Source organism: Elephas maximus, chromosome 21 (genome assembly GCF_024166365.1).
Source record: "Elephas maximus indicus isolate mEleMax1 chromosome 21, mEleMax1 primary haplotype, whole genome shotgun sequence".
NCBI classification, from domain to species: Eukaryota; Metazoa; Chordata; class Mammalia; order Proboscidea; family Elephantidae; genus Elephas; species Elephas maximus.
Genome location: NC_064839.1, coordinates 69,193,257 through 69,213,451, shown reverse-complemented (window position 1 = coordinate 69,213,451; position 20,195 = coordinate 69,193,257). Strand labels below are relative to the sequence as shown.

Here is a 20,195-nt window from a genome sequence, read left to right as displayed (position 1 = left end):
TGCATTCACTTTTCAAAAATTCGTAGTTATATATGACTTTCTCTATGCGTGATGCAGCAGATGATGTCTGTATCCTGCCTGTAGCCCTTAAGGCCTCACTATTTCAGTGCCTGCTACCCCAGTTTGTTGCCAATCTCACTGGCATCTCTCTGCCCTATGGACTTTCTCAGGCCTTGAAGGCAGGTCTGTCTGTAACAGCAGCAGGCCAGAGGTGTCAGAGCATAAATGCCCCCAATAACCAAAGATTGACTGCAGTGGTGTATAAATATCCCAGCTCTCTTTTTCTCTGATGTGTGCTCTATACCTTTGCCCAGAGATCCTTAGTGGGTTTAAGCTCTAATTGCCCACCAAGCCAAAACCAAACCCACTGCCCTCAAGTTGATTCCGACTCATAGCAACCCTATAGGACAGAGTAGAACTGCCCCATAGATCTTCCAAGGAGCGCCTGGTGGATTCAAACTGCTGACCTTTTGGTTAGCAGTCATAGGTCTTAACCACTATGCCACCAGGGTTTCCAACAGTGGTACTTGGTTCATAATGTACCCTTTATTGGCTCTCAACCCTTCTTCCTTTTCACTTCCCCACTCCTTCCAAGAGCTTCTGTGGCCACCTCCCAAATAAATCCCTTGTACTCAAATTCTTACCTCAGGGTGTACATCTGGAAAAACCCAAATTAACACATAAATTATACTTCAATAAAAAAGGTTTACTTAAAAAGAAGAGTAAATGGAAGATAGCCCTTAATTGGGGGGAATAACAATATTTGACATTGCTCGGGACAGGTTGCTTTAGCAACGGGATGTATCAGGATAACCTCACCACTATCATCAATGTAATTGGCTCCTGTTCTTAGTTGCCATCAAGTCGATTCTGACTCGTGGCGACCTCATGTGTGCAGAGTAGAATTGCTCCACAGGGTTTTCGAGGCTGTAACCTTTCAGAAGCAGATCGCCAGCCTGTCTCCTGAGGCGACTCTTGGTGGCTTGGAACCACCAACATTTCAGCTAGTAGTCAAGTGCTTAACCGTTTATGCTTCCCAGGGAACCCTACACCGAAGGAAATTTGATCACGTGGTCAGACACTGTGCTAGATGCTTTACATGACTTATCTTACTTACTTATTATCCCTGTTGTACTGATGGGGAAACGATGTCATATGTGCTATATAACTTATTCAAGATCACATTACAATTTCATGGTGAATTAGGATATATTAGGTCTAACTAAGGAGCCCTAGTGTTGCAATGGTTAAGTGCTCTCCTGCTAACCAAAATGTCAGTGGTTTGAACCCACCTACTGCTATGTGAGAGAAAAGGCCTGGCAATCTACTCCCCTAAAGATTACAGTGTATAGATAACCCTATGGGGCAGTTCTACTCTGTCATATACAGTTGCTGGGTTGGAATCGTCTCCGTGGCACACAACAGCGACAGTACTGACTAACCCTAAAGCCTGGCAGGGAACCATCATGTTGACCTGACTGTGAAGAGTCAGGTGGAGAACTGGGAGGTGAAGGCACTTGATGTCCTACTCAGTAGGAAACCAAGTGAAGTTTTAAGACAGAGGAATGCAATGACCACCTGTGCCTTGAGGTTGCAATATGGGTTGGGAAAGGGGAAAAGGACCTTTACAAATCTATTGCAATAATCCGTGGGTAAGATGGAAGGCCTTCAACCAGCAACAGCTTTAGAAATGACAAGGAGGGAATGGATTTTATAGATATTGGTGGTGGTGAGAGGGGGAGGTTGACAATTCTTGGTAGCCAATTAGATGTGGGTTTTAAAGAAGAGGAAAAAAAGTTATTTGTTTCGGATGTTGGGTGATAATTGAAATATTTTTACTGAGGCGGCTTCAACAGATCACTGTCCTTGTAACAGGGCTCCCCCTGGTGGTGAAAGTAAACCAACAATGAGATCCCTCCTTCTGGGTGTCTGCTATTGCAGGGTATAATGCAACCACACAGTTACAAAACCATGTAATAGGAATTCCTTTCTTTTTTTTGTAGGGGCAAAGAGCCTACTTGTCGGTCTAAAAGTAACTGAAAAGCTGATGGCTGCTGAGGACCAAGTTGGGTCAGAAGGTGGGGCCTGAAACAACCTTCACCTGTTTGAGCAAGGTAGCTCAGGCCACCTTCTCTCTCCAAGAAATCACATGTAGCCAGGAGCAGGGTTGGTGGTATTAATGTCCCTGAATCTACGGGAATGGGGGCATTCTCTTGGGGGGGAATATTGGTCTAATTTCTTCAGAGTATGGCAGAGGGAAGAGTAGAGACTTGAAGGCCAGGTTCCCTGGAGTATGAACGTTGACTCTTCCACAAATCTGCATTTTCTGTAAAATATGCCTACTTGTACTGAGGTGGTTCTGTGTTTTCAGGTAGTGTGTAAGCACTAGCTCACTTCCTTCTTAATAGTTGGAGGTGATGGTGATGGTTACCTGCTGGTGGAGCCTAGGGGGTGGTCCTTTAGGCAATTAGTAGAGTCTTAGAGCTGCCTTGAAATTCGTGAACATGCTAACAAAAAGAAGGAGTTACAAAGCAAACTCAAATGATTGCTAAGCCATTGGAAGCCCCCAGGGCCAAGCTGTGCATCTAAATAGACAAGGTAGCTCCACAGGGAGATTTCTCTCTTATGCTTCCTTTCTTTATGCCTTGGGCATAGTTCTTGAAATAAATAAAAAGAGCTGTCTAAAGCAGGTATGTTTGAACAGGCGTGAGTCATCAACTGAGATGAGGTATTTCAGAAAGTTTCCATTTTGAGCCTTTGGCATGTTCCTGATTAAGTATAAATACCTTGCTTGTTATATAAATATACAGTGAGTGTAACCTTTAGCTGAGTAATGCAAAGCCAATAGCGATGGGAAGATCTGAGAAAAGAGCCACAGCACAATTGCTTCTAGTGGTTCCCTTTTGAAAATCCCTTAGGATGCTGGAAAGGTTAGGATGCCAGAAAGGTTAGGATGCCAGAAAGTGTTAGAGCTCATAAGAGTTACCTCTTGAAATCACTGCAGCCTGTTTTTTTTCCCCAGGAGCTCTGCGTGCACATGTATTGGTTGGTCTTATCCATCTGTAAGCTTTTGTAAGTTCCCTGATGAAAACAACTGTATTTTCTTGGCTTAATTGCACATTATGGAGTGTTCTGTCTCTCATGCTATAAATGTACAGTGAAGAGAAATAGCCTGTTCATTAGGGACCACCAGTATGCTAGGCAAATGCCAACGCAGGCATTTTATTGATGGGCCCAGAAAATAGTTTCTTAAATGTCAGAATGTCACCGTAAAAAAAAGCTACCTTATTGCACCACACATAGACTGGATCATAGTGAGTAGCAAGAGGGTTTACCAGGGTTAACCATTTAGTATAAACTTCAGGAGGAAAGCAGGGGCGTTTTCCTATCGTGGTGACCATGCCCCCGCCCTATTATAGCTGATGCTATTTTTGTATTATCTCTCTTGATTTTAAAATTGTTTTGTAGAAGGATACCACCACCGATGTACTTTTTACGGACCTGGAGCCACAATCTGCCAGATACTGGGGGAAGGGCAAGCAAAGTAAACTTGTATAAACAAGTCTGCTTTTCAATATAGTTTTAGGTGCCCGACTCTAAGTGCTGGATGGATACCAGAAAGCTTGCTGAGGGAAAAGGTATAGCCAGTGACCCCTACAGAAACCCTGGTGGCATAGTGGTTAAGAGCTATGACTGCTAACCAAAAGGTTGGCAGTTCAAACCCATCAGGAGCTCCTTGGAAAACCTACGGGGCAGTTCTACTCTGTCCTATAGGGTTGCTATGAGTCAGAATTGACTTGATGGCAATGGGTTTTTTCCCCCCGCTCAGTGGCCCCTATACTGATTCTCTGCAGCTTCTTCCCTTCTGCTTTCCATAATTTCAGGGAATATTGACTTTGCCTCAGCCATGGGATAACCAAGCTCATGATTAAAATGGTGGGTGTGATATTTTCCTTACAGCCTGGAGTGAGGCTGGATTCTGCCAGAGAATGGAAAGGCAAACCCAGACAGCATCGTCCACCTGGCTGGGAAGTTCCCCAGCAGTTCTGTGGGCTCGAGGGGTATAGTTTAGATTAAGGAGTACCTGCTAATTCACAGCCAAGTCCTGCCTTAAAAAGCAAAAGAGTTAAGAAAAGAAAAACCCAAATTTGTATAGTATCCGAAAAAGTTACCAAAGGAAAACATGATGAAAATATTTTTAAAACAATAACTGAATTGCTTTTTAGTTTATTAACTCAATAAAATGTGACTTTGTTTTTGAACTATTTCAATTGTTGTTCATTTTAAAGTTCTTAAAACTTTTAAATTCCCCAAATAAGTTTTCCTTTTCTGCAGCTAGGCAGGTTTTTGGCCAAATTGCAAAAAGGCAATTTGCATAAGGGTTGCAACAATTATGTCTGCACAACCCCTTGGCCATCGAGTCAATTCCGACTCATAGCAACCCTACACGACAGAGTAGAACTGCCCCATAGGGTTTCTAAGGAGTGGCTCGTGGGTTCGAACTACTGAGTTTTTGGTTAGCAGTTGTAGCCCTTAACCACTGTGCCACCAAGGCTCCTATATCTACACAGATGTATAAATATTTGTATAAATGTAATTGTCTTAGCCCAGACACCTCCTTAGCAGGTGAGCCTGAGGTATACAATAAGCCAATAGATGTGTTTGTGTGGGGTGGGGGGAAGGGGAGAGAACTGAGGTTCTTAAAATTATATATGAATGTATTTATTTATTAGGAACATTTGTTCCTCCGTTTAGGAATTGTCTGGTTTAAGGTTAGTTCCTTCCTTTGTAATGTTAGCGCTCTGGCTCAGAGCCATTTTTCAACCATAATTAATTGTGATGAATATACATATGACAAGAAAAGCCAGCGGTGTGCCCCCTGCCCATGCACTGTTTCTGTACCCTGCTCTTTGCTGGTGGTCTCCAAATGTGTGAGCCAGACATGTACATGTATGCCCAGGAAGCACTCTAAATCAAAACAGTGTTTTGTTTCCTTTTTTAAACCTTGAGTTGGAGCAGCTGAAGTCACAGCAGTCTGAGAATGACCTCAGGGAACTGACTCTTACCTTTCGGTAACCCCAGAGCTGGTTCCCCTTCATGCCATGGCAGTCATAGAGCGTGGCCGGGCTGTTGTGCGAGATGGCATCGAAGCAGAATTTTCGGGTGTGCAGCGGCTCACCAGGTCGAATATCTTCTCTCCATCCAAAGGTAAAGAGCTAGCAAAGCAAGAGTAGTGGGAAAGCCAGAGTGAGTTTCACTTGGAGGGAAGTCTGAGAGCAGAGGAGATATTTCTTTAGTAACCTGGAACTCCTGCTTTGTGATTTATAGGAAAGAACTATGTCTCGGCATCATGAGGTATTCATAACGTGTGTATCATAAAATACTGCAGCAGCAACAGTGGCACCTAGGCCCAGGCTGCCATAGCCTCGGCTGCCAAAAGGTCCAAATGAGGAGTTTCCAGGGAAGGTAAGAGGTGAGGAGAAGGGGGTGCGGGAGAGAGAAAGGACTCTTTTCCTGGATCAAATGCTGCACAGTCTAAAGGAGAAGACGCACTGAAAAAAGACAAGGAGTAGTGGTGAGCTGAAGTGATCCTAAGACTCTGAAAAATCTGATTTGAATGAAAGCTAAGCTTGACGAAGTAATGAATAGGCAAATTACTTTCCTAAGGTTGGTATGGATAATTCTGTAGGGTAGTGTAGGAATTTTTGGCTATAACTTAGAGTAAGAAATACATTTTACATGAAGACCCAGTATACAAACACACATAGAACATCCCCCAACTGTAACAGAAGTTTCATGAAATGATGTTTACCCTTTAATGCACCCTGATTATTCCATCCAATCTTTCGCTATCCTAGTCTAGACTCTCCTATCCAATCTCATTCTATCATAATAAAAGAAAATGCTACTTAAGATGCACTAAATTGACTTCACAATGTATTGTTGTTAGGTGCTTTTGTAGTTGGTTCTGACTCACAGCCACCCTACGTACAACAGAGTGAAACACTGCCTGGTCCTGTGTCATCCTCACAATCGTTGCTATGTTTGAGCCCATTGTTGCAGCCACTGTGTCAGTGCATCTTGTTGGGGGGTCTTCCTCTTTTTTGCCAACTTTCTGCTTTACCAAGCATGATGTCCTTCTCCAGGGACTGGTGCCTCTTGATAACACATCCAAAGTAAGAGAGACCAGGTCTCGCCATCCTCACTTCTAAGGAGCATTCTGGCTGTACTTCTCCCAAGACAGATTTGTTCGTTCTGGCAATCCATGGTATAGTCAGTATTCTTTCACAGCACCATAATTCAAATGCATAAATTCTTCTTTGGTCTTCCTTATTATTGTCCAGCTTGATTGAAAATATCATGGCTTGGGTCAGTGACATCTTTACTTTCTAACACTTTTAAGGTGTCTTTTCCAGCAGATTTGCCCCTTGCAATGTGTCATTTGATTTCTTGACTGCTGCTTCCATGGGCATTGATTGTGGATCCAAGTAAAATGAAATCCTTGACAACTTCATTATTTTCTCCGTTTATCATGATGTTCTTTATTGGTCCAGTTGTGAGGATTTTTGTTTTCTTCATCTTGAGGTACAATCCATACTGAAGGCTGTAGTCTTTGATCTTCATCAATAAGTGCTTCAAGTTCTCTTCACTTTCATCGAGCAAGATCGTGTCATCTGCATATTGAAGGTTGTTAATTATCTTCCTCTAACACTGATCTGCATTCTTCCTTATATAGTCCAGCTACTTGGATTATTTGCTTAGCATACATATTGAGTAAGTATGGTGAAAGGATACAACCCTGACACACACCTTTTCCAACTTTAAACTGCACAGCATCCCCTTGTTCTGTTCGAACGACTGCCTCTTGGTCTATGTACAGGTTCAGCATGAGCACAATTGTTCAGGAAATCCCATTCTTTGCAATATTATCCATAGTTTGTTATGACCCACACAGCTGAATACAAAATATTAGTTGGTTTTAAAAAAAAAAAAAAAAAAAGCTCCTGTAGGGGAAAAACATTTTCTTGCGTTTGAGCTGGACAGTTATTAGAGGGGTAGAGTAGAAGAAGTCTTTCAGTAAGTGGGAAAACGGACTAAATGATCCCCATGATTTTTTCCAATTCTAACATTTTGATAAAAACCAAAAACCAAAACCCACTGCTGTTGAGTTGAGTCCAACCTATAACCACCCGAGAGGACAGAGCAGAAGTGCCCCATAAGGTTTCCAAGGAGCAGCTGGTGGCTTTGAACAGGTAACCTTTTGGTTAGCAGCCATATCACTTAACTGCTGCACAACCAGGGCTCCAAAATTTTGATAAGATTATATAATTCTCACAATAGAACTGAAGGCAGGCCTGGCTGTGAAGACAAGCTGCGAATTGTAAAAGAAAGACGAGCTGTCAAGGAGACCTTGTTGTTAGAAAAGCAGCATAATTCCGAGTTGTATAAAGATAATACACTTAGCACTTAGCGAGCCCTCAGTAAATTTTAGCTTTTAGGTCCTGATGAGGAAAAAAAAAATATGTAGAGAACTATTTCAGGGACAGCTAGCAAAAATAGTAAGTAGGGAGGAAAGTGAAGAAAAATGGAAAGGACTGAGTTAAGTAGTTTAAAGAAAGTAAGAAAGAAATGATCTAACCAAACACATGAGAGATGATAGATGAGTAATGGCGAGTGGCTATATTCTGTTGCCCTAGACGACAGAACAAAAGAGAATGCTTTAAATGGAAGGACAAAAGGTTTTAGGGTAGTCATTTGAAATAGATTCATGAGGAGGAATTGTGTAGTCTCTTTCCCTAGAGTTTTTTATACCATTGTGGCTGGGTACATTTTTGGATTCATTTATATCTTGGCCAGGGGAATGACTTTTTGATCAGAACTCTATTCCTTTGGCTCTCAAAATACTATGCTTTTCTTTTATCTTTGTCTGTTCTCCTGTCTATCTCTTCAACACAGGTGTTGTGTAGGGTTCTCCCTCGAACCTGTCCTTGGCACCTACCACCTTCCCTGCTTGATCTTATACATTCTCAGCTCAGCTCTTGCTGATTTGTTGCTAACTCATTGTCTGTGTCATGTCCAATTCCTTGTGATGTTTCCCAAATATATGTCCCATGGACACCTCAAATTTAACATATCCTAAACTCAGTTGATTTTCTTCCCTCCTAAGCCTATTCCTACTCCTGTATTTTCTGATTTGTTGTTGTTGCCGTTGAGTTGATTCTGACTCATGGTGACTACATGTGTGCTTTTGGAAGCAGGTCTCCAAGGCTTTTCTTCTGAGGTGCTTCTGGGTAGGTTCAAAAGGCCAACCTTTCAGCTAGTAGTCTAGTGCTTAATGATCTGCCTCACTCAGGGACACCTATTTTCTGTTTTAGTTGTTGGTAATAACATTGGACTTGTAAACCTGGGAGTCTTTCTTCTTTAACTTCTTTGTCTCCCTCACCCCCTTCATTGAATCAATGACCAAGTCTTGCCACTTTTGCTTTCTAAATATTTCCTCTTATTTATCTGCACTATCATACATATCGCAATGTATCTTGTCTGGACTGCTGCAACGACCTCCTAACTGGTTTCTTTCCCACCTTCTTTTCCGGTTCCCTCATATCTGTCCTCTTCAGCCTCCAGAGAAGTCTGTTTGGAATGCCTATTTGCCCATGTTACCCCACAACCCCAAATCCCATAATATCTTCACATAACCCTTAGAGGAAAATGTTCGAATTCCTTAACCTATCACAAAGAACTGTCTGCAACTTGTCCATTGCCTTTTTCTCCAGCCACATCGCTTTTCTTGTAGTTTATGTTCCAGCAACACTAAAATGTCTGTAGTTCCTTGCACAACCCAGGCTGTATTCTGCCCCTCTCCCCTCACTTTCTTCATGAGAATCCCTCTGCCTGGAAGGCCGACATTCACCAGCCAACCTAGTTAATGCTCCTCCACCCTTTATGATTCAGTTCAGGTGGTGACTCATGCAGGAAGCCCTTTTCTTTGAACCCCTCGCTCCTTCCCATCTCTTACCTTATTTCATTATCATTGTCCATTTGTGTTTCTGTATCACTCTCTAGATGGTGAGATCCGTGAGGTGAGGGGTTTGCATCTCTTATGTCTTTGTGTTTCCAGCACACAGAACAAGTCACGACACATAGTTGCTGTTGAGTCGATTCCGACTCACAGCGACCCTACAAAACAGCTCAATAGGGTTTCCAAGGAGCAGCTGGTGGGTTCGAACTGCTGACATTTTGGTTAGCAGCCGAGCTCTTAACCACTGTGCCACCAGGGATCCATGATACATAACAGGTGGTCAATAAAGTTTCTATTGGATGTATGAAAACTTGTACTCATTATGTTAACAGGAAGTATGGTGAGATGACTGTCAAGATAAATGGCTTAGTTTTTCTAGTCCCTCAAACTGTACTATTTGTCTAATTACAATAAAAAAAATTTTTTTTAACAATAATTATTATTTTTTGAACTTTTAACTTTGATGATTCTGGACCCAGTTACCTATTTATTATGGGGTAGAAATTTCCTGGTATATAGACCTGCCATTGCCATTGATTAAATCTTTATTTTATTTTATCCCTGACACTCTAATGCTGGAACAAGCAGTCTTGATTGGTTTCTCCATTTCTGTTTATTTATTTTGGTTCTTTATACACTCAGAAGGCCAAAGCTAAGAGAGCCTGTAATCTTGAAACCAGTTCCTTTCAAGTTGATTTTGACTCATGGTGACCCCATGTGTGTCAGGGTAGAACTGTGGTCCGTGGGGTTTTCAATGGCTGATTTTTCGGAAGTAGATCACTTTTTTTTTTTAGATCACCAAGCCTTACTTCCAAGGCACTTCTGGGAGGACTCAAAATTTTAACCATTCAATTAGCAGCTGAGCTCGTTAAATGTTTGTACCACCCAGGGACTCCTTACCTAGCACCAAACAAGAAACTAAACCCATTTCCGTCAAGTTGATTCTGACTCATAGGGACCCTATAGGACAGAGTAGAACTGCTTTATAGGGTTTTCAAGGAGCAGCTGGTGGATTTGAACAGTCGGCCTTTCTGTTAGCAGCTGAACGCTTAACCACTGTGCCACAAGGGTTTTACCTAACACAGTCCCCTCTTAATATAACTGGGCAAAATCATGCCTACAGAGGTTACATGGCTTGATGCTGCCACGGCGTGAGTGTATATTATCTTATAAACAGTGTTTTCATAGTTTCTATTAAATGGACCAGTTAAGTCAAAAAGAATCCCAGCAAACACAGGCAAGATGTATTCATCTGTCATAATTATTTCTCAGGGCTTTCTTAATGACTTTTATTTCTCGTTTCTAGGCTTCTTATTATAGTGTGGTGATCATTCTTACGTCTGTGGATGGCTAGTTAGCCTGTAATCTTCACAGGATTTCTTCTTCTTATTACCTGGTGATCATTTTCCTGCATCCCAGGTGTTGTGTCTTCAGATTATATCAGTTGTTTTATTCTTCCGCAACTATCATTCGCTGAAAATTTTCTCTATTCTGTCTTTGAAATGCATTTCATTGCTATTTATCTCATCCTAATGGCCATGTCAAACCAATCAGCTGGGTGCCTTTCATTAATTATGCACGTTTTCCTGTGTGCAATCTTGTCTTAACCATTATATCACCAGGGCTCCACTATTCCTGTACAATAAGTCCTGTTTTTTTTTTTTTTCCCCCCAACATTGAATCCCTCAGTTTTTAAGCACTTTCTTTCTCTGAGTGATACTTTTAAATATAGCCCCAGAACGATACATGACTCATTTTTCTTGGCTTAAATATTAATGTGTTATGTGCAACACTCCCTGGGTCTGTGTCATAGTGCGCTAATAAGTTCACTAGCCTTGGTACCGCAAATTCATTTATATCTTAGTTTTACTACCGGATTTGGGAAGATTGAACATATTTTCTCTCTGTGGGTAGTTATATCTTATTTCATTGTTATGTGGATTGCAGAAATCCAAAACATTGGGTGTTCGTCCTTGCGATTCATACCCCCTGCATGCTCTAATCTCGATGGAGACTGCCTATTCCTCCCAGACTTTGTCCTTTCACCGCGTGCACAGGCTTGCTTCCCTCTCTGTTTGCTTATCTACTCCCCAGGTCTCGGGAAGGGAGCCTTTGGCTGCTTCCTCGGCAGGACGACAGCCTGCTGCCTTGCTTCCTCCCCAGCGTGAGACCAGAGGCTGCTGCTGGGCCTGCTGCCGAGTGAGAACAGCTTAACTAGGCCAAGATGGCGTCTCCTCCTCCTTTCCTTAGCCGCAGACTGGGAGTTGGAGAGCATTCTTTCCAGACCTTACTGTCTTATTAGGATCTATTTTTATTTTTCTTTCTTGGTCCCTAAAGGAAACTGAGAGCCAGCACACTCTGCTACAGTGATATCAAAGAACTAAATAGATCACCCTGAAAAAATGAATCACGCTTTTGCCTCCTTCACAGAAGCCGGATTAGTCATCAAAACTGCTCTCCAACAAAAAGCATTTTTTACAAAGGTGCTGCAATGGGTTTTCCTTTGTTTCCCACGTAATAATTTTGTTTACTCATTTGTATTTTATATTTGCCATTCTAGGGGCAAGGGGAAAGAAAAGATCGTTTCAACTACAATCGTTGCCCCTTATGCGTTTTTCAAATGCTACTGAATTAAAAAAAAAATTCTCATAATTTTTCTGTTCGGATACACTTCTCATTCAGGAATTTTAATCCAAAGGTGTAAGAATAAATTCTAATTCTTGTAAGTCGTTGAGTAATATATTCAATAAAGCCTCCAGTTAATTACTGAAGAACTGAAGCAGCGTGTGTTTTAACACCCAAGTCAATATGTGACAATACATATTTCAAATATGATTATGATTCATTTTTCACTTCCTGTCAACTTGGCTTAATTTCCCTGTAGTTCCATATTTAGATGTCTGGAAATTTCTTGTTAAAGAGCTATAGTAACTGGTCTTTTTGTTCTGCCTGTACAGTTTTCTGCTTGTCTAGTGCTGCTCTCTGGTGACTGTTTCCTGAATTACATGCCATAGATGTTTGCCGCTTCGTCTGGGCTGGGCTAAGAGCCCTGGTGGTTCAGAGTTTGCCTGCTAACCAAAAGTTTGGCAGTTCGAATCCACCAGCCGCTCCTTGGAAACCCTGTGGGGGCACTTTTACTATGTACTACAGGGTTACTATGAGTTGGAATCGACTCATAGCTAACCGGTAGTCTGAGAAAAACAAAACCGAAACTGAACCAATGGAGTGTAAAGTGTATGCAATAGAGTTGGCTTTCTTTATGGTCCCCTCGTTAAGTTAAATAAAATATTTTTACTTAAAGTTTTAAAAATATTTGTTTTTTAAATAAAATCTCTAGGCTAGAGTAGATATCATTCTACAAAGTTATTGGGGACAGAAATATTAAACCTAAGGGAGGATACTTCCCTGTCAACCAGCTGGCTGGGTGGGCTTCCTGGTTGGGCTGAAGAGAGGTGGTACCAGCTAGGAGAGGAATTTAGCCCAGCAGATGAAGCTTTTCCTTATGGCCTTCTCCTTTTTTAAAATTTAATTAATTTTTTTCAATATGTTCTTTTTTTCTGTAGCTGCCAGTCTTACTGACAGGCCTCTTAAGTCTTGTTTCTTGCTCCCAGGCTAAAGTCCCAATTGCTTTGGTAGAGGTGGCAGTCCAACACTATTCCCCGGATCCCTGCTAACATCTCAAGGGTGCTTGTGGAAAAAGACGGGAGAAGCGGAGAGCCAGCTAACTGTCACTACTATTTGACAGTAAATCCTGGAATCACAGAGCCCCATACACGGGAGGCTGTATGTGGGTGAGCGGTAGTATTTGTTACTGTGCTGGGAAGGGATAGATGGAACCATATCCCAGCTGCCTTGGACCTGAGGGAGATTTCTAATTTGGTATTTTGTGGATGTGGGTGGGAAAGCAGAGGGGAAAGTACATTTACTCTGCACCTACCACACTTGAAAAATGCTGTTATTTCATAGACGTTGCTATAGGCTGAATTGTGACACTCCCCCCGCCCCCCGCCCCGCCGCCGATAGAGATATTGAAGTCCTAAACCCCGGTACCTGTGAATGTAACCTTGTTTGGAAGTAGAGCCTTTGAAAATGTTAAGTGAATGTGAGGTTATACTGGAGTAAAGGAGCCCTGGTGGAGCAATGGTTAAGCGCTCGTCAGCTAATAGAAGGTTGATGGTTCAAACCCACTAGTGGGTCCGCTGGAGAAAAGACCTGGTGATTACTCCCGTAAAGAGTACAGCCTAGGAAACCCTGAGGGGCAGCTCTTTTCTGTCTTAGAGGGTCCCTATGAGTCTGAGTTGACTTGATGGCAAACAACGACAATACTGGAATAGGGTGGGTCCTACCCCTCTACGGCTAATGTCCTCATAAAAGAGGAGGAGAGACACAGAGGAAGGACAACCACGTGAGGATGATGCGTCTGCAAGCTACGGAATGCCTGGGGCTACCGGAAGCTGAGAGCGAGAAGGAAGGGTCTTCCCCTAGAAACTTCAGAGACAGCATGGTCCAGCGAACATGTTCGTTTGGACTACTCGCCTCCAAGCTGTGAGACATACATTCCTGTTCTTATAAGCCATCTAGTTTGTGGTATTTACTATGGCAGGCCTAGGGAATGAATGCAGACATCATCTCATCTGTTCTCACAACAACACTTTCTGTGAGGTGGATAGTGTTGTTCTGATCTAAAAATGGTGGTACCACGACCTAGAAAGATTTAGCAATTTCACAAGGTCACACAGATTACAACGGCCAAGCCTAGCGAAAAATCTAGGTTGGCTTGATGACAAGGCCAGTGCTCCTTCTAGAACACCGTGAGGCCAGCTGTGGGACAGAATTATACATACAGAATCAGTGGTTAGGGGAGGGCCATGCTTAGTTGGCTCCGCCACTGATTCAATTAAATCTGGACTGTGATGTGGCCTTGGTCTCCTGGCTGTTTTCCCAACACCATGCTGCTCTGCATTGTATTGCAGGGTAGATGTGGGGTCGGGGTTACAGGAGGAGTGTGGGGGAGAGGGAGGTACCAAGCTACTGGATCTCAGAACATCTGAACAACTTTTCAAGGCCCTGGGTGGGGCACAGTGAGTCTTTCCTAGTTTAAAATATTTTAGATAGATACACTGAACAAGGTGAGTGCTTGACGGACATAGCTGTAGGAGAGAAGTCATTCTTTCCTGGAAATGGCGTGTTTACTCTGATTTGTATAAGCAAGACATTCTGGACGACTCTGGGGACGGGAAAGCACAGGCAGGACATACTGTTCTCAACCTGGGATTTATCTTTCTGCAGCGGAGTAAGATGGGAGGCCTCCGCTGTATCCGTACATTTTTAGTCCTTTAAATACACGGCAATAGCTGTCGATACTTGTTAAGCCTGTGTAGTGGGTACGCAGATGTCTGTTACAATATTTTCTATTTGAAATATTTCATAACTTAAAACACTAGAAAGCAGCGGACACGATTCTATCCATTGTCTTCGTTCCTTCACTAGCAACACAGTGTAAGGAAAGCCCCTTCTAAGGACTGTCAGGTTTCAAAGTGAGATAGAAATGACATCTCACTTAATCAGCTGAGTTGCATTATGTAAGCCATTTGTTGTCACTGCTGTGAGGTGCCGTCGAGTTGGTTCCAACTTGTAGCGATCCTGTGTACAACAGAATGAAATACTGCCTGGTCCTGTGTCATCTCCACTATTGTCGTTAGGCTTTAGCCCACTGTCACAGCCAGTATATCAATCTATCTTCCTCTTTTTCCCTGACCCTCCAAAGTATGGCATGAAGTCATGTGGGGGTGTTGCTGCCTCAAAGCTATTCTTCTTGTGTAATATTAAAAACTACAACAACAGCAAGATGTGTGTGTAAAATATTCCTTGAAATATATAGCCAGAGGGGAAAATAAGATTAGATAAAGTTCTAAATACTTATAGAACAACAGTCTCATTAAACTCACTAAATATATTTGGACAAGTTGCATAATACCCTAAAGGCTTTCATGTTTTGAAAACAATCATTCTGGGAAAGGAAATAATGCTAGGATCACCTTCTACATGTCTACCATCTTTTCCACTATTTGAAGCATGTTTTTATACGTTATTGCAATTGATTATCACAACTTTTCTGCCAAGAAACAGAAGCAAAGATGTTAAGCAATTCACTTAGCTACGGAGTTGGATGACAGGCCCAGCCCCTCACCCCGGTCCCCAGATGCTCCATCTAGGGATTTGTTCCCACTGTGTCCTGACATCCCTGCCTCCTGTCTCCCCCACCAAGACTTCTTGAAGCTGACATACCTGTTCATGAGACCACGTCCTTTCAGAACCATCCTTGACACAGATGTCCAGCCTCAGCTCTGTTCCTGTGGCTCCATGCTTGCTGTCCACACACAGATTTGCTGCCACATTTCGAATCTGTGGAAAGTAGAAAAATATTGTGCGTGGGATTGCTTTTTATTTTTGTTCCCTCACCTCTTGACAATCCTGGTATCAATCAGGTAGTAGATAAAACTAACTATTGTTGGAATCGACTCAACAGCAATGGTGTTTTTTTTAATTGAACGATGTATTGAACTTGAATGCAACTTATGGAGAAGAAGGGAATTCAATATGGCATGTTCCAGTCCGTCACCTGTCTGTCTGTTTGTTGTACTATGGAAGTTTGCGTGCTGCTGTGATGCTGGAAGCTATGCCACCGGTATTTCAAATACTAGCAGGGTCACCCATGGTAGACAAGTTTCAGTGGAGCTTCCAGACTAACAGAGACTAGGAAGAAAGGCCTGACCATTTACTTCCAGAAATTAGCCAGTGAAAACCTTTTGGATCACAACAGAACACTGTCTGCTATAGAGCTGGAAGTTGCAAACATACCAACGGACATGAAGATGACACAGGACCAGGCAACATTTCATTGTGTTATACATAAGGTCACCATGAGTGGAGTTGATTTGATGGCAACTAACAACAACATAACAAGTCTACATGTAAAAGAACATGAGATGGTTAAGTAGCAAAACTACAACCGGCTGCAGCGAAGAAATGCGTGATGATGCAACGTAGAGAGTGGCAGAGATCGTGACTTGTGTAAAATGGGAGGTTTTTCTTTCTTCAGAGATTTAGCTTGGAATCTGTTTTCTTCCTGTTTCCAAGCATCTTTTGCCATTATCACGTCAGCTGGGGGGGAGATTTAGTAAGATGCAGGTGATGCCAGAGGAGAGTGTGATGGGGTGAATCACTTAGCATTGCATAGTTCTGTGTAGGATATAACCTTATATTCTTGTTGGCCTGGGAGGATCTTGGTCTACACTTGTGGTCCTAGTTTAGCATTTCTCTTGGCTGATAAGGTAAATGTCACCCTATAGCAGTAGCAAAATACAGAAAACAGTACAATTGTCATAATACTATCCCACCTAAAGATCCTCTGCTTAAACCTTGAACTTTGAAAAAATGCAGAGGGAGAAAATGCCTGATAATTCTCTACAGTTATTGCATTAGCCCTGATACAAGGCATTGGATAGTTAGGGTGGGAAGTGGGTGGACTGTAAAAAAGATCAGCAGTAGAAGCCACAAGAGAAGCAGGGTAGGGACAGAGATCTGCCCCTTTGTCATCGCTATTTGTAATTTGTTACTTAGGTGTGTATGCTTAGATAAGGTGTTCAGTAAACTACATATTTCAATTGATTCTTTTTCTGACTTTATATAATCCTGGACTATAATACTCATAGTGACTCATAGCAACACTATAGGACAGAGTAGAAGTGCCCCATAGAGTTACCAAGGAGCGCCTGGTGGATTCGAACTGCCCACACTTTGGTTAGCAGCCGTAGCACTTAACCACTATACCACCAGGGTTGCTATGAGTCAGAATCGACTCCACGGCACTGGGTCTGGTCTGGGTCTGGACTATAATACAGATAGTCCCCAATTTACAACGCATTCGAGTTACGCTGAACCGCACTTATGACATCCAGATTTTTTATACATTTAATTGTTAGTAATACGAACTACATACCATGTTGCAGCATGTAATTTGCCGATGTTATCATTCTCAGACGTTCACTCAAAGATGTTCAATGTTATGATTTACTGATCAAAACACTGCTGTATAGCAGGCTATGGCCTGGTCTACAATGAGGTCTTTGTCGGTATCGGTGTTGGGAGTGTAATGGATAGAAAGTTGAGTAATATTCAACTGTAACGACATGCCACAATTGAACTGTGCATGTGCCCGACAGCCATTACGACTCCGACTTCATTGTTACCACACTGACACCAACAAATAAAAATCAGATTTAAAAAGATACAGATAATAAAAGGCAATAGTAATGAAACCTAAAGAAAAAAAGGTATCCGACTTAGGTTAGAACTGACTTACAACAGAGTTGTGGACGGAGCCCTATCTTAAATCGGGGACTACCTGTAACAACCCCTTTAGGTATTGTTAAGAATACGAAGAAGAACAGCACGAATTCAACTGACTATTAGTTAAGGTTCTTTTGCCTGGAATGAGTGGATAAGGTCAGATCCGAAAGATGCCTGAACTGGGCCTATTTCAATTGGGATGGTGCAACGGGCAAAGAGAAGGTTATCATGAAATATACAAGTAAAGGAGTCCATGAGTGGTGCAAATGGTTAATACTCTCAGCAGCTAAACAAAAGATTGGTGAATTGAGTCCACCCAGAGGCGCCTGGACTGAAGGCCTGGCGATCTACTTCTGAAAAAGCAAGCATTAAAAACCCAATGGAGCATAGTTTAATTCTAACACACACAGGGGGTTGCCACCAGCTGGAGTGGGCCTGATGGCACCTGGTTACTGGAGTATGGACGGAATGGATGACGCTGGGATGGGGGTGGTGGTGAAGGGAGCTATTTCATAGTTCATCCACTTTAGGGATAGAGGTGGGTATAATGTCATCCAGCAGAGAATCACTGTGGTGGGTCCCAGTTGCCTTGTTCAGGGAATTTGGTAACAGGTTGGGATCACCTCTACCACTGTACCTCCATTTCAGGATCTCTGTCTCTGATGACAGGAGAATGTGAAATGATATAGGATACAGGGCAACAGTTCTTAACCTGGTTATCCTGCAGACCTCTCTGCAAATCCAAGGAAAGCTATGGACTTTCTTGCAAAAGCAAGGAAACAAACAAAAACAAAGAAAACCACAAGTGGAATACACACAAGCGGCTCTGTATACATTTGCCTGGAACTCATCAGCTCCAGCTTAGAAAGCTGAATTAGGGAAAATGCTTCCTCTCATTTCTTGCAAACCCACTGCATTCCTCCTCTTAGCATCTTGTGGTAAAGTTTGGAGTGAACTTGGTTGGTGTTGGAGTTCATTCTAAGAAAATTTCCCCTGATTTCACTCTCATTTCTTTTACCTTTTCTACACCTTTCCTAAAACAAAGTACCAGAGAGGAATTTTACTCCAGAATTTGGGAAGCCAAGTTTAAAATATGCCTTTAAAGAAATCCATTCCTTGATGTGTGATAGAGTATTCCTGGTGAAATGGAAACCACCTGAAGGTTAAACTTAGATTTTGCTCTCTGCCTTGAGCCCAGCACACTCTGTAAAGCTCCCATTTGATCCTCTCATCTGAATCCAGTGTGTGGGTTTTCTCCAGCAGTCTATGACCTGAGAGCTGCCTGACAGAACTCCGGGCAGGGCTTTCTTTTCATTTTTGGGTCATTTAACTCACAGACCCACACTTGTTAGAAAACAAGTATCAATTTATACCAAAGACGTTTTCAGGGTACTGTTGCTCCCTGTACTTGAGTCTAGGATGTGGGACCCATGTTTAGGGAAGAAAAGCAGCTGCTTATGTTGGAGCCCTGGTGGTGCAGTGGTTAAGAGCTTGGTTACTAACCAAAAGGTTGCCAGTTCGAATCCACCAGCTGCTCCTTGGAAACCCTATGGGGCAGTTCTACTCTGCCCTAGAGGGTCGCTATGAGTCAAAATCAACTTGACAGCTATGGGTTATAGGTTTACAGGAGTCCCTGGGAAGTGCAAACAGTTAACTTGCTCAGCTGCTATCCCAAGGGTTGGTGGTCCAAGTCCACTCAGAGGTACCTCGGAAGAAAGGCCGGGTGATCTACTTCTGAAAAATCAGCCACTGAAAACCCTATGGTGCACAGTTCGACTCTGACACACGTGGGGTCGCCATGAGCCAGAATTGACCTAATGGCAACCGGTAGAGGCTAACGGCCACCTTGGCCACAGAGGGAGAAGTTCGCCCACCTGTGTCAGCTGGCGTCCATGCTCAGTCACCGGGGGGCTGTGGTCTTGGAAAAGGAGGATGTGGGGAAGAAGAGAACATAAAGAAGCCAGGGACATGGAGTGGCAAACCTGCCAAATCAGCCTGTGTGTGGATACCAAAGCCTCTCAGAGAGCCTTGTTTTGTTTGTCAACGCTATGAACTCCAAAGGGCTCTGGCCGGATGGAAAAGATTATTTTCTAAACTCTCAAATTTTCTAAATTTTCACTCAAATGGCATCTGTGTAGACAATGGAATAAACTGCTTTGGAAGCCAAATTTCAAGCTTCAAAAGCGTAATTGTCTACATCTGTGTAAATTCCAGGAAATAGTTATACCAGAGAGGAAATGCTGTGAGTTCAATATAGGATAAGGTAGCCACCTAGATACAAGATTAATACCAGGCTGTTCTCTCTTGCTTCTTTCTCTTTGTTTTCCTAACCCTTTAGGACATATACATACCCTCTCCTCTTGCTCACAAATGCAACACTGTCAGGATAAACAGGTGAATAAATTTCCAGTAGAACTTGTTCATTCATTTGAATAGTGTTTTTAGAATAGAGACAAGGAAAGTTAAAAAATGATTTATAATTTTTCAACATAGATTCTGTACCTGTGGCTGAAGGTAAAATAATTCATATTCATACTCACACTCCAAATCTAGGGCACAGAATATTGAACAAACCTATAACAAAATAGATAATTTCATACTTTTTTTCCTTTGATGTTCAGCTTCAAGGCTTGGCATCATTAAAACAGTGTCAAGGAATCCTGAGAGATACTGAACAGGATTAGAAAATAAGGCAGTACTTGAATAGGAAACGGTGGAAAGAAAGAGGAAAAGGGAACCATTATGTATGACAGGATCACAGAGATCATATCCTTTTGGGCAAGCATTAGGAAAAGATTTGACGTAGAGACCTAAGGTATGCAAG

At 42.4% G+C, this 20,195-nt stretch overlaps 1 protein-coding gene across 1 annotated transcript in view; it reads right to left on the bottom strand.

Moving 5' to 3' along the window:
- Nucleotides 1-20,195, bottom strand: part of GALNTL6 (polypeptide N-acetylgalactosaminyltransferase like 6) — a 1,356,076-nt gene that overhangs the window by 19,968 nt on the left and 1,315,913 nt on the right. The window contains exons 11-12 of the mRNA XM_049864011.1: nucleotides 15,308-15,424; nucleotides 5,067-5,216 (exon numbers count right to left, since the gene is read on the bottom strand). Coding sequence (XP_049719968.1) covers nucleotides 5,067-5,216; nucleotides 15,308-15,424 — 267 coding nt within the window. The remainder of the gene's footprint in view (nucleotides 1-5,066; nucleotides 5,217-15,307; nucleotides 15,425-20,195) is intronic.